The sequence below is a fragment of the Cnephaeus nilssonii genome (genome assembly GCF_951640355.1).
Source record: "Cnephaeus nilssonii genome assembly, chromosome: 13".
In the NCBI taxonomy this organism is placed as follows: Eukaryota; Metazoa; Chordata; class Mammalia; order Chiroptera; family Vespertilionidae; genus Cnephaeus; species Cnephaeus nilssonii.
The window spans coordinates 1739991-1753631 of record NC_137084.1 but is presented as its reverse complement, the minus strand read 5'-3'; the positions used below and the strand labels follow the sequence as shown (position 1 = coordinate 1753631).

General features: G+C 65.6%; 1 protein-coding gene across 1 annotated transcript; it reads left to right on the top strand.

Moving 5' to 3' along the window:
• Positions 1-7057: 7057 nt before the first annotated feature.
• On the top strand, positions 7058-13546 carry TALDO1 (transaldolase 1). The gene is made up of 8 exons (XM_079787480.1): positions 7058-7218; positions 9661-9784; positions 11084-11191; positions 11389-11520; positions 12535-12710; positions 12791-12988; positions 13098-13243; positions 13358-13546. Exons 1-8 carry the CDS (start codon positions 7122-7124, stop codon positions 13388-13390), a joined length of 1014 nt encoding a protein of 337 aa, XP_079643606.1. The 5' UTR covers positions 7058-7121; the 3' UTR covers positions 13391-13546.
• The last annotated feature ends 95 nt before the right edge of the window (positions 13547-13641 follow it).

Genomic DNA, 13641 nt, shown 5'->3' with positions numbered 1-13641 from the left:
CCTGACCCTGGTTGGGATACCCCCCCCATTCTCACGATCCAAGAGGGGCCCGGGGGACATGCCTGGGAGGTGAGAGGCTGAGAGGGGCCCTGCACAGAGGCCCAAAGGCTGTCACCCAAGACGGAGTGGGAGCGTGGGGAGCCAGGTCTACCGGAGGTCAGGTGGGTGGGGAGCACGGGGCGTGAGTCAGAGGAGCAAGGAGCTAAGCTGAGGGTGCGGTGGGGGGAGGGGAGGGAGGGGCTGAGGTGGGCCAGCTGGGAGAGCGTCGGTGCAGGAGTGGGAGGTCTCCGAGCCAGCGAGCGAGTGAGCGAGGGCGCAGAGGGCTGCACTCCGCGAGGCAACGGCCAGCGCCCACCCTTGGAGGAGGCCGCCGCGCCCTCTGCTGGCCACTCTGCGTGCTGCAGCGCGCGGCAAAGGGCGCCCTAGCGCCTGTCTGCTTGCGGGCGTCCTGACCGCGTGGCTCCAAGAAGCCGGTGGGGCAGCCCTGGGCCAGGGTCTCCAGAGGGGGCTGGGCTGGGCGGGTGACCGCGGGGAGCTCGGGTGCAGCGGGCAGCCTGGGCCGGGCAGGGCTGACGCGGGAGGGCGACCCCGGCTGCTGGACCGTCAGGACGGGACAGTCCCCAGGTCTGGAGAGCTCCACGGGCTGGGACAGGCCACACCCGGCCGGTCTGCAGCGGCTCCTCAGGGGGCTGGAGGTGTCTGGTCCGTCTGGGCCCCTGAAGCTTGACCATCACAGCCCATCCCCCCAGGAAAGGAAGGACCCCCTCCAGGCCAGAAAAGAAGCTCTGGCCTCACCCTGGCTGGGTTGGCTCAGTGGATAGAGCGTCGGCCTGCGGACTGAAGGGTCTGAGTTCAATTCCAGTCAAGAGCACACGCCCGGGTTGAGGGCTCGATCCCCAACGTGGGGCGTGCAGGAGGCAGCCGATCCATGATTCTCTCTCATCATGGATGTTTCCATCTCTCCCTTCCTCTCTGAAATCGATAAGAATATATTTCTAAAAAGAGAAGAAGTTCTGGCCTCCGAGCCTGGGCAGGCCCCTGTGGACAGGGAGGTGGCCCCCAAGGGAGAAGGGGAGGCATGGGGCAATGGCCCTCCCTCTGGGACCCACAGATCCCACCCATCGGGAACCACCAGGAGGTGCCCGGCGAGGCCACCCCCACCCGCCCTGCTAGGCTGAGCCCCTCCCTCAGAGCGGGATGGGCACCCCGACTCCATTGCTCTGAATGGGGCTCTGCTGGCCCAGGGGTGCCCACCCGCCCCACCCAGCAGGGCTCCCCCGTCGCCAGCATGGCCTGGGTTTGGGGCCGCTGCCTCTGGGCCGGGGTGCTGATCTCTGTGAGCCCCGGAACCGAACCTGCTTCCTGGGTGCAGGTGCAGTTGGGCCGGCTTCAAGTTCCTAACCACTCACACCCCCCCCCCCATGCAGACTGCGAGGGCAGAGGGTCTGGTGGTGCCGCCCGGGGGGTGGGGCTGCAGACGGGCGACCGGGCAGAGGGTCCGCACCGGGTGAGGGCGAGCTGCCCGCCCAGTGCCCTCTGTGCCAGCTGTGCCCAGCACATGCTGCAGGAACAAGGCCCGCCTGTCTTGGGGACAGGCCTGTCTTTGTGCCCCCCCCCCCCCAGCGTGGCTGTAATGCCTCCCTCCCCCCACAGTGGCCTTGGCCCCACACCCACTCCAGCGGGCCCAGAGGCGAGAGGGCGCCAGGCCGGTTGGGGAGAGCTTTCCCTTTTTTTCTTCTTAAGAACTTTCCGCCCGGCCGGCAGCTCAGGGGTTGAGCATCGACCTAGGAACCAGGAGGTCAGGGTTCGATTCCCAGTCGGGACACGTGCCCGGGTTGCAGGTTCGATCCCCAGTGTGGGGTGTGCAGGAGGCAACCGGTCGACGATTCTCTCTCATCATGGATGTTTCTCTCTCTCCCTTCCTCTCTGAAGTCAATAAAAATATATTTAAAAAAAAATAATAATTTCTTTCCATAGGAAATATGTTCTTTGCATGTTGAATGCTGGCTCTCCAAAATGCCACCGGTGATTGTTGATAAAGCTGTGTGGGCTCCCCCCAGGGTCTGCGTGGGGGGTGAGGGGGCGGTGGGGGGAGGGGGGAGGCCGTTGCAGGCTTGAGGGGGACCCTCTGTGTTCAGGAAATGGCGCCTCCGCGTCGGAAGTGAGTTCAGTGTCGCTGGGCCGTTGCGCTGTCCCCCGAGGGCCATGGGCCCCGTGGAGGGAGGTCCCCAGACCCAGGCATTGCACCCCTTCTTCCTGGGTGTTGCAAGGTCGCGGGGCGGCCTGTGCGGGGGGGGGGGGGGGCTCACTGTTCCTGCCCCGGGGGGCGCGTCGTTCAATGTCCGCTTCTGCCGGCTTCCTGCTGCGGTACACGCCCGTGGGGGGCCCGCACGCCAAGTCCTCGGGCCGTGACCTTTCAGGGCGTCTGCGGTCACTCGTGGGGGATCTGCAGCTGAGTCGGGGTCAGCAGGGCCGGCTGGAGCGGGCGCTGGCGGGTGCTCAGGCCTGGTCCCCGGGAAGAGCCAGGGAAACCCTTTCCCCGTGGGACCGGCCAACGTCCCGAGTGGGGACAGGGCCCACCGAGCTGCGCTGGCTTAGTCAGTGCCCCCCCCCCCGCGGCCCTGTTCCTGAGGGGCGTCCCCAGGACCCTTCGTGGGTCCCCCTGTGGGCGTGGGGCTGGGGAGAGCTGAGGGGGTGCCACGGGAGAGCCCGGGAGTAGGCACGGTGCCCACTTAGGGCTGGCGCTGTGGAAGGAGGCGCTGCGTGAAAAGATCACCCACGGGCACGCCCCGCCGGGGCTCAGTGGTTAGAGCGTCCGCCAGGCACCGGAGGGTCGAGGGCTTGGTTCCTGGTCAGGGCCACGTCCCCGGGTACCGGGGCTGGGGTTCGCTCCCTGCCCCTGGTCGGGCATATGTGGGAGGCAACCCGCCGATGGCCGCTCTCACATCAGTGTTTCTCTCTGAGGACTGACATCCTCGGGTGCGGACTGACAAAATAATAATAATAACAAGGAAAATCCACAGACATGAGGGGGTCAAACATGAGAAGCCGCGCTCCACAGGAACTCCTGCAGATGCAGGTGCTGGGAGAGCCGCTGAGGGGCGGCCTCCACGCCGAGCACCCACGTGAGGGCAGAGGGGGAGTGTGGCCGGTTCTGCGAACAGCAAACACGCACCCTCCGGCTACGACACCGAGTCCCGGGCCCCCGCCACTCACATCCCGCCTGCTCCCCAAGCGATGCTGCTGAATGTGGGGCTCACCCCTCGGTGAGCGCCTCCATCTCCCCAGCCTGCTGCCTCCCGGGTGCTGGCCCGACCCCTGTGTGTCTTCACCGGGCGGTTTAACTCTGTGACAGGAAGTTGAAGCAAGTCTCACCGTCCCCTCCCAGGCTGCAAACCACCACCATGTCCAGAACTTTCCAAACGGAAACTCTGTCCCCATTAAACACTCACCCCCACTCCCCTTCCAGCCCCACCACCTACTTCCTGTCCGTGGGTCTGACTCGGGGCCTCCTCTGAGCGGGTCCCACAGGGTCCATCCCCCTGGGGCTGGCTTATTCCCTCGGCACAGCGTCCTCACGTCCGTCCGTCCGTCCGGGGCAGGGTCCCTTCCCCTTTAAGGCGGGTGAGATCCCATTGTGTGGCACACAGCCAGCACCCGTTCCAATGTGCAGGTCTCCCCCACACCGAGCAATTCTGGGACGCCAGCTGGTGCCCTACATTCAACCCCTCGCCTGTCAACCCCGAAGCCCTCAGATCCCACAGGCTAGGGGCTCGGTCCCAAAAGACTGCCCCCCCCCCCCCATGCCAACCGCAGCCAGCTGCGACCCCGAGGCTCCCAGACGCCTCCTCGGTCCCTTGCCAGGCCTCTGGCGGTGACCGCTCCCTGGGAGGGCCGCACAGACTCCCGAGGCGGGAAGGGCCGTCGGGGCGGCGGGCTCCGGGGCGCCGGGTCCCACCCCACGCAGGCGGCAAAGCACAGTGAGCTGCACGCGGCCGGCGGCCTGAGTCCACACTGTCCGCGGACGAGTGGCCGCTTTCCACCGTGACCAGCGCGGGCCTGAGTGGCCTTCTCTCTACTATTAACTCTTCCTCCATTCTTCTCTGTCCCTGCAAGGAGCGTGTCCTGTTTAATGTTCTACTCTACCTGGAAACGGGGATTTGGTTGTTGACTCTGTCATCAAGAACCTGACTCTGGCCCTGACCAGTGTGGCTCAGTGGATGGAGCGTCGGCCTGCGGACTGAAGGGTCCCGGGTTCGATCCCGGTCAAGGGCATGTACCTTGGTTGCGGACACATCCCCAGTAGGGGGTGTGCAGGAGGCAGCTGATCGGTGTTTCTCTCTCATCGATGCTTCTGACTCTCTCTCCCTCTCCCTTCCTCTCTGTAAAAAATCAATAAAATATATTTTTAAAAAGAACCTGACTCTAGCCTGGCCGGTGTGGTGCAGTGGTTGAGCGTCGTCCCACACACCAAGAGGTCACAGGTTCGATTCCTGGTCAGGGTTGCAGACTCGATCCCCAGTAGGGGGCGTGCAGGAGGCAGCCGATCTATGTCTCTCTCTCTCTCCCCTCCTCTCTCTCTAAAATCCACTAAAAATGTCTGTGCATTTAAGAACGTGAATCTCTCCAAGCGGAGAATGGCCTTCGTTGCGTTGTCTGCAGGTTCGAGTCTGCCTTAAATTCATCATGTAGACGAGGCTGCCCTGTGGATCGAATTCTGTTGTTTTCCTTCTTGTTATTAAGCTCTGCACCTGCTGCCCGTGAACCCGGGCCCCAGCTGTGCCCTCTGCTGTGAGTGACAGCAGCTGGCGGGGGTCCCTCCGGCACCGAGGGGCGAGGGGCTGGGTGGCGACACCGATGGCGGGTCAGCGCTGCTCCCAGGGAAAGGTCTCCGCCCAGAGGGGAATGATCAACACTGACTGAGGCTTTTATTTTATCTTAAAACATGCTTTTATTGCTTTTTAGAGAGAGGGAGGGAGGGAGAGGGAGAGGAACATTGGCTGCCTTCGGCACCGGGAACCGAACCCGAAACCGGGGTGTGTGCCTTGACCGGGAACTGACCGGTGACGGGCGATCCTCAGCCTCTCCAGCCCTCTGTCCTGTTCCCCTGACTCAGCCACCCGCCCCACCTTTGCCCAGGCCCAGCTCCGCTCCCTTCCTCATCAAGGTGACCTCCGTCTCGCCACATTCCTGGGCAAAACCCCACCCCTCACCCACCCAGGGACCCAGGAGGGACAGGAGGCGGAACCCACAGCCACACCCAGGCCGGTGCAGCTCCCCGGCTGGCCGAACGCCCTTCCTCCTGCCCATCGCCCCTCCCCTCTCGGCTCCTGAACCTGCTCCCTCCGCCCGCCCTCAAAAAGCCCGCGGTCAGCGGGCCTCCGCCGGCCACCAGCAGCCTGCGCACCTGCCCGTCTGTGCCAGGTCTGCGCCTGCCCCCCCGCCCCCGCCCCCCTGACATCCTGGAGGGTGACAAAGGCCTCCTTGGCACCAGTGCCCTGGACCCCAGCCACTGCCCTCCAGGGACCTGCTGGGCACCCTCTCCTCTCCTGCCCCCCCCCAACACACAGTCATTCCCTCCACGCCACCGCCTGCTCCCTTCACAGCGAACTCCGAAGTGTGGGAAGTGTGTCTCCACTCCTCCCCGCCACCCTCCACGCAGCTGCCCCGGCCTGGCCAGCCCTGAGCCCCCTCCTCCCCCGGGGTCTGGTTCTCACACTCCCACGCTCCTCCCTGGCCCACTCTCCCCTGGGCCCCTCTCCACACACATGCCGGCAGAGGTCTGACCCAGGGAATATGAAGAACCCGTCAGACGGAAGTGTTTCCTGCAACTGCTTCATGCCTGAAACCTCGGGCCCCTGTGAACTCGGTGCTGCTCAGCAGCTGCCCATCCCAGAACCCCAGGCAGGGTAGGCCTGGCGCCGTCCAGTGGCTCCGGACCTGCCTCACCCTCCGGCCCCTTCCCCGCACCAAGCACACCTGACCCAGGAGGGCGGCCAGGCCTGAGGGGAGCAGGTGCGCCGGGAAGGGGCGGGCAGAGGCTTAAGCCCAGGCCGCAGGCCCACGGCCAGTGTCAGCGGACAGAGGCCCTTTTCGTGGTCTGCGGCCGAGGGCGGGGCGGGGGGGTGTCAAGCCACGGCCCCATGAAGGTCCAGGGGGGCGTCCGCAGAGGCGGGAGGTGACGCGGCGCCCTCTGAGACGCTGCTGGGTGGGGCGCACCGCTGGGTGGGGGGGCGCACTGCTCCAGGTGTCCCATCCAGGGTCCCATCCAGGGGTCCCATCCAGGGTGTCCCATCCAGGGGTCCCATCCAGGTGTCCCATCCAGGGTCCCATCCAGGGTCCCATCCAGGGGTCCCATCCAGGGTGTCCCATCCAGGGTGTCCCATCCAGGGGTCCCATCCAGGGGTCCCATCCAGGGGGTCCCATCCAGGGGTCCCATCCAGGGTGTCCCATCCAGGGGTCCCATCCAGGGTGTCCCATCCAGGGGGTCCCATCCAGGGGGTCCCATCCAGGGATCCCATCCAGGGTGTCCCATCCAGGGGGTCCCATCCAGGGATCCCATCCAGGGGTCCCATCCAGGGTGTCCCATCCAGGGGTCCCATCCAGGGGTCCCATCCAGGGTGTCCCATCCAGGGGGTCCCATCCAGGGATCCCATCCAGGGGTCCCATCCAGGGGTCCCATCCAGGGGTCCCATCCAGGTGTCCCATCCAGGGGGTCCCATCCAGGGGTCCCATCCAGGGTGTCCCATCCAGGGGTCCCATCCAGGGGGTCCCATCCAGGGGGTCCCATCCAGGGGGTCCCATCCAGGGGGTCCCATCCAGGGGGTCCCATCCAGGGGTCCCATCCAGGCTGCAGGCTGCAGGCTGCGTGCGCCCAGGACGTGCCGCCCACGTTGCCCGCTCGCCTCCCCGCGTCCTGCCCGCATTTCACCAGCGACCGCGAGGGGCCCGGGACCCCCGCCCGGACGACAGCTGCTCCGGGGGCGGGGTTTCGGGCCAAGGGGCGTGGCTCCCCTCCGGGGCGGGGCCTCGCCCGCTTCCCGCGCCGCTCCCGATTGGCCGGCGGCCTGGGCGGGGCCCGCGGGGCATTGTGGGCCGCCGCGCTGCTCCGCCGTCTCGCCATGTCGGGCTCCCCGGTGAAGCGGCAGAGGATGGAGAGCGCCCTGGACCAGCTCAAGCAGTTCACCACCGTGGTGGCCGACACGGGCGACTTCCACGGTGAGGCGCGGCCCGAGTGTGCGCGCCTGCGGGGCCGTGCGGGGGCCTGGACGCCGAGACGGCCGCTCCGGGCCCCGCTGCCCCGCTCCGGGCCCCGCTGCCCGCTCCGGGTCGGCTCCCGGGGTGCGGGACACGGGGCGCCCGCGGCCGGGAGACGACGCGGCCGGGGCGGGAGGGCGGGGCCCGGAGCGGAGCGCGCAGCCTGAGCCCCGCCCCGCCGGGCGCCCCCGCCGCCAGGTGCGAAGGCCCGGGGTGCGCGGGGGTCGGGTTGCGAAGGCCCCGGGCTGGGGAGGGTCCGAGGTGGACCTGGAGCCGCTCCCGCGGCCCCTGAGGCGGCACCGCTCGGCCGGACAGACAGCGCGGGGCCCGGACGGCCGCACCTCGCTGGCGCCGCCTGTTGCGCCCTCCGCTCCCGCCCGGGACGCGGGCCGTGCGTGGCGGGAGCTGGAGCGGGGGCTGGGCCCGTGCGCTGGGGGAGCGGGGGCCGTGCCGGGTGTGATCGTTCCCGGCGGAGGCCCGGCGTGCGGGGTCACCGGGTGGGTGCTCAGTCGGTCCTCCCTCTCCTCCGGCGCCCGTGGGTGTGGCCGCCGCTTTTCTGCTTTCTCATGGTGACTTGAGAAACGGCCTCGCCCTCTTGGGTAACAGTGAGTGAGACGGTTTTCTAAGAGGATCGTTCATCTAGATCCCAGCAGAGCCTCCGGTGAGGAACACCGCGGGGGTCCCGGGCAGCCCGGGGCTGGCCAGCAGCCGGTGAGCGTCAGACCAGCTGGAGGGTCTCCTGGGCGCCCCGCCCTGCGGCCGGAGGAGCTGCGCGCTCCGGGCGTTTTGGACTTCGGCCAGGTGGCAGCCGGTCTGTGCTCCCTGCGCTGTGTCACACCTTCTGGAGAATGCTTGCTGGTTTTCTTTTTAAAAATATCTAAACCCAATTACTATTTTTCGATGAATATCCACTTTATAAAGATACGTTATTGATACTGTGTATCCCTAAGTGTTGCAAGGCAGCTGTGGGCCTTGGTTTTGTGGTCATTTCTGAAGTGAAGGTTCCCACCTTTGCCCGGGGGTGGGGTGGGGTGGGGTGGGGTGGGGTGGGGTGGGAGGCCTCTGCCTGGACCAGTGCCCTCCGGGTCTGCATCCGCCGGGGACCTGAAGCTCATGTTGAGTCCCTGATGGGCCGTTTAACGGGTTAGAAGTCGGCGGCGCTGTCAGGGCGTCCTTTTGCACAGGAGAGGCGCTGTCCTCAGGACCTCCTGTGGGTGTGCACACCTGTGCAAGCGCCACGCCTGAGCTCTGTTTCCTAACGCATTATTTAGAAAGGGAGACGTACAGATGTTGCAAAATCAGCCCACAGAGTCAGTCCCTGGAGTCCCTGGCCCAGCGCCCTGCCGTGGGGACACCCTGTGTGCCCGTGGTGTAGTGTCGGAACCCGGAACTTGGCACCTGCACCGTCCTGTTAACAGGATGCTCACCGCGTTCACCCGTTTCAGCCGCAGGGGGCGGGCCTTCGCTGTGCGGTGATGACACCTGTAGATGTTTGTGGGCACCGGGACAGTTAGGACACCGCGGGCCCGTGGCCAGGGCCATCTCCCTGGTCTCCTGAGAGCCACCCCTGTTCCTGCCGGCCCCTGATCTTTCTCCATCTCTGTGGTGTTGTCATCAAAGGACACTTTGAAAATACTCATTTGCTCAATAAACTTACCAAGCAGCGAGCCCTCTGGCCGCTCTGCACTCCCCTGTCCCCCTTGACAGCCGGTCAGGAGGCCCCAGAGTGGCCCACTGGCCTGGAATCCCGGCCTGGTTACCTGGGAGTTAGGAGAGAGTGGTTTAAAGGAGAAAGCAAGCAGTCCTTGATCCATTGATCCGGGTCCCTGTCGCTGGCGCTGTGGGGAAGCAGGGCGCCCTCTGCTGTCCGAACATCCCAGCTGCCTCCCTCCCCACCCAGCAGTGAAGTCAGCCCTGGCGGGCACCCGCTCCCCCCGCCCCCCCCCCCCCCCCCCCCCGCCCCAAATCTCTGGCGCTAGGCTTGCTGGTGGTTCTGTCCCTGTGCAAACAGCTGCCTCTGGCCAGCCTCTCAGGATGGGGAGGGGCATACGTGTGAAGCGTGGCTACACCTCGGCTTGGAAAACAGTTTTGTTCTGTTAACCCTCACCCGAGGGTATTTTTCCATTGATTTTTAGAGAGAGTGGAAGGGAGGGGGAATGACAGAGAGAGAAACATCGATGTGAGACACATTGCTTAGTTGACCCGGGGATCGAACCTGCAACCACAGTACATGCCCTTGACTGGAATCAAACCAGAGACCCTTCAGTCTGCGGGCCAGCGCTCTATCCACTGAGCCACACCGGCCAGGGCGGAAACCCTCGCATGTGTCTAGGGCTCAGAGGGACTGTCACAGACTCGGCCGGAAGCAAGCCGCACTTCCTTTCTTTCTAAAACTCTCTCTAGCCATCGACCAGTACAAGCCCCAGGATGCCACCACCAACCCGTCCCTGATCCTGGCTGCGGCGCAGATGCCCGCCTACCAGGAGCTGGTGGAGGAGGCCATCGCCTACGGCAAGAAGCTGGGCGGGTGAGTGCGGGGTCCCCGAGGCAGTGGTGCGGCTGAGGGCTGCGCGGGCCCCAGGCTGGTCCACCCTCTCCCTCGTGCTGAGCTTCAGTTCTGTGATGGCTCTTGTTGATGTCTTTGAACAGCTGCTCAGAGTAAAGTTCCCTCTTAGGGACACGGCCCAGCTTCTTGGGGTGCTTTATGCCAGGACCACAGTCTGGTCCCCGAACGCTCCCTGCTGCGTGGTCGGTCCTGCTCCCGCCTGCAGGCCACACGCAGAGGCGGTCTCCATGGACTTGCCCTCCTAGGTGCCGTTTTACATGCTCCCAGGGTGAGCCTTGGGGAACAGTGGCCCCTGGCGGGGATGCCCGGGTGGCCTGCGGTGTGCAGCCTGCTCTGTGCCCGCGTCTGCCCTGCCCCCACCTTAGCCGGCTTCCCTTTCCCTTCCCTCATGGCTGGTCTCGCCCTGAGTGTCAGCCAGGCCTGGGTGCTGAGTTGGGTGACGAGACGGTGCCTCCGTCGCTCACAGGCCCCAGGTTCTGACTGACGCCGGCTGGGACCCTCGCCTGCACTTGGCTCGTCTGCCCAGGCGACTCCAAAGAGATGTTTCTTTCACATGCGCAGGGATGCAGGGGCGCAGGGATGCAGGGGCGCAGGGATGCAGGGGCTCGGCGGGGAAGGTGGGACGTGGAGGTGGCATGGTGACGGCCACACCACCGTGAATGGCTTCATGCCCTGAGCTGTGCGCTCTGAGGTTTAAGGTGGTGACTTTCCTGCTGTGTGTATTTACTGGGATAAACGCGTTTTTTGTTGTTTTTTTTTAAATATATTTTTTTATTGACTTTAGAGAGGAAGAGAGAGAGAGAAACACCAATGATGAGAGAGAACCATCGATTGGCTGCCTCCCGCACGCCCCACCCTGGGGATCAAGCCCAACCCAGGCATGTGCCCTTGGCCGGAACCGAACCCGGGACCCCTCAGTCCGCAGGCCAGCGCTTCATCCACTGAGCCACACCGGCCGGGGCGATAAGCGCGTTTTTAAGGAAGAAGAGGCAGTCTGGCCGGCGGGCTCAGGGGCTGAGCGTCGACCTGTGGACCAGGAGGTCACGGTTCGATTCCCGGTCGGGGCACAGGCCCGGGTGCAGGTTCGATCCCCAGTGGGGGCGTGCAGGAGGCGGCCGTCAGTGGTTCTCTCATCAATAAAAATATATTTACGGAAAGGAAGGGAGGCAGCTGCGGTGAAAGGTTCTCCAGGGACAGTTTGTCGTCTAGAACCCTGGGCACTAACCTGACTGGTCACCGACCCGTGCCCCTGGGTTTCAGGTCACAGGAGGAACAGATTCAAAATGCGACCGATAAGCTGTACGTGTTGTTTGGAGCAGAAATACTGAAGAAGATTCCAGGCCGCGTGTCCACGGAAGTCGATGCCAGGTAAGGGCGCGGGCGGGCGGGCGGGGCAGCAGCTTCTTGGTCGCGACCCGCCAGGCCTGGCTCCCTGCCCCCTCTGCCTGCAGCCGTGCTCCGGCCTCCCCTCCCAGGAGGGCAGGCGACCGGGAGCCGGGGCACCGCTGCTGCTTGCTGGTCCTCGGCGCCCCCCGGCGCCCCTCACCGCGGCCCGGCTCTTCCAGGCTCTCCTTTGACAAGGACGCCATGGTGGCCCGAGCCCTGCGCCTCATCGAGCTCTACAAGGACGCCGGGGTCAGCAAGGACCGGATTCTGATCAAGCTGTCGTCCACCTGGGAAGGAATTCAGGCTGGAAAGTAAGTGTCTCCCCCCCCCCCCAGGGGGTGGGTGTGGCCCAGCTGACGGAGCCAGGCGTGTCCAGGGCCAGGTGCCAAGGTCCTGCTGGGTGACCCTCAGAAACGAGTGCCCGTGAGACCCCACAGGCGTGTCACCGCGTCCTCACCGGGCGCTCACAGTCCACAGGCAGAGCCTCTTATGCCGGGTGGAGGGGAGGTGTGAGGCTCGGAGGCTGACCCTCTGGTCTCACCGGCGGGAACAGCCGTGCCCGGGGGCCTTGTGTCCGCTGCAGCCCCGCCCTGCGACGGCTCTCCACTCTGTGGCCTGTTCTGGGGTCTCACACGGGTGGGCTCATGACACGTGGCTTCTCCCGTGGCATGTTTCCAGGGCTCCCCCTGTGGCAGTCAGGGCTGCGTCCCTTTCAAGTTGAATGTTCCGCTGCGTGCGTGCTGCCTTTTCTGTGTCTGTCCATCCTGCGTGGCCACGTGGTTGCGTGGCCCTGTGTCATCGCTCCTGGGCACGTACTCGGTCATGAGGCCGGTCACCGTGCCCGTTGGAGGAACGGCGCTGCTTCTTGTTGTGCGTGTGGCTCTTCGCCCCCGTGGCCACACGGTGGAGCCCTTCTAAACTGGCCCGTGGCCAGAGGAGCCTGAGCAGAGGTCCAGCTGTCACAGCCCTTGCCCCGCCCACATGAGTGTGGCCATTGCCCGGTCCTCAGGACTCGGCCCCAGATGACACGGTGGGCTGCCGGGCTGCCGCAGGGCGGGCTGGGAAGGGTGAGAGTGGGCACAGGAGGCCGAGGCTCCGGGTGAGAGGCAGGCAGCACCGTGGCCTGAGATGGCAGCCGGTGTCCAGCCCCAGGCGGTTCTGGCTGAGGGGAGGGACCGCGGGCCCGTGCTGGCGCAGTGCTGGCTGAGGGCCTCTGGCCTCTGTCCGTTTGTAACTGGGTTTGAGGGGAAATGAGCGGGCCAGCGGCAGCCCGCGGGCCAGAGAGCCGGGGCCAGAGAGCCGGGGTGAGCGTGTGCGTCCCGCAGGGAGCTGGAGGAGCGGCACGGCATCCACTGCAACATGACGCTGCTCTTCTCCTTCGCCCAGGCCGTGGCCTGCGCCGAGGCGGGCGTGACGCTCATCTCCCCCTTCGTGGGGCGCATCCTCGACTGGCACGTGGCCAACACGGACAAGAAGTCGTACGAGCCCCAGGAGGACCCTGGTGAGTGGCCCCGGGGCCCCGGGGCAGGTGCGCGGTGGGCAGGGCGGCGGGCGCAGTGGTGACGGCTGGCCTCCCTCCAGGAGTGAAGAGCGTCACCAAGATCTACAACTACTACAAGAAGTTTGGCTACAAGACCATCGTCATGGGCGCCTCCTTCCGCAACACGGGCGAGATCAAGGCGCTGGCAGGCTGCGACTTCCTCACCATCTCGCCCAAGCTGCTGGGCGAGCTGCTCAAGGACAGCAGCAAGCTGGTGCCCGCGCTGTCGGCCAAGGCGGGTGAGGCCCAGCCCCTGCCGGGGGCTGCCTGCACCTCGGTTCCCTGAGGGGTGGGGGCGGGGCCGGGTGGCGGCTCGGGCGGGTGTGGAGGGCCTGCTGCCTGTCCCAGCCCAGGCCAGCGCCCTGGAGAAGGTGCACCTGGACGAGAAGGCCTTCCGCTGGCTGCACAACGAGGACCAGATGGCCGTGGAGAAGCTCTCGGACGGCATCCGCAAGTTCGCTGCCGACGCGGTGAAGCTGGAGCGGGTGCTGGCGGTGAGTGCCCGGGCGAGCTGGGCAGAGCTGGCACTTCTGCGGGACCCCCATCGGCGGTGTGGGCCCACAGAGGGAGCCTGACACGCCCTCCTGGCCCCGCCCTCTCCCCTGCAGGACCGGATGTTCAGCGCGGAGAACGGGAAGTAGCCGGGCCGGGCCGCGGATCAGTGCTGGCTTTGGGTTTGTGTCTGATTGCACAAGTCCGGTGACGAATCATTTTCTACTACTTGGAGCAGGGACGGATCATGGGTTTCTGATTTTGTGTGAAATTCTGCCTAATCATTAAACAGTTGTTTTCTGTGCCATGCTTCATTTCCTGACGGCCCGTGCACCAGCTGCCCAGCCACCAGCTACAGCCTGGGCCCACTGCCTGCCCGGACCCACCGGAGCCCTTCCTG

Bases quoted from the DNA above. Each gene is read 5' to 3' on its own strand.
- TALDO1 (XM_079787480.1), top strand. From the start codon at position 7,122: ATGTCGGGCTCCCCGGTGAAGCGGCAGAGGATGGAGAGCGCCCTGGAC. The intron at 7,219-9,660 runs GTGAGGCGCGGC...AACTCTCTCTAG, and splicing joins CGACACGGGCGACTTCCACG to CCATCGACCAGTACAAGCCC. The intron at 9,785-11,083 runs GTGAGTGCGGGG...CCTGGGTTTCAG, and splicing joins TACGGCAAGAAGCTGGGCGG to GTCACAGGAGGAACAGATTC.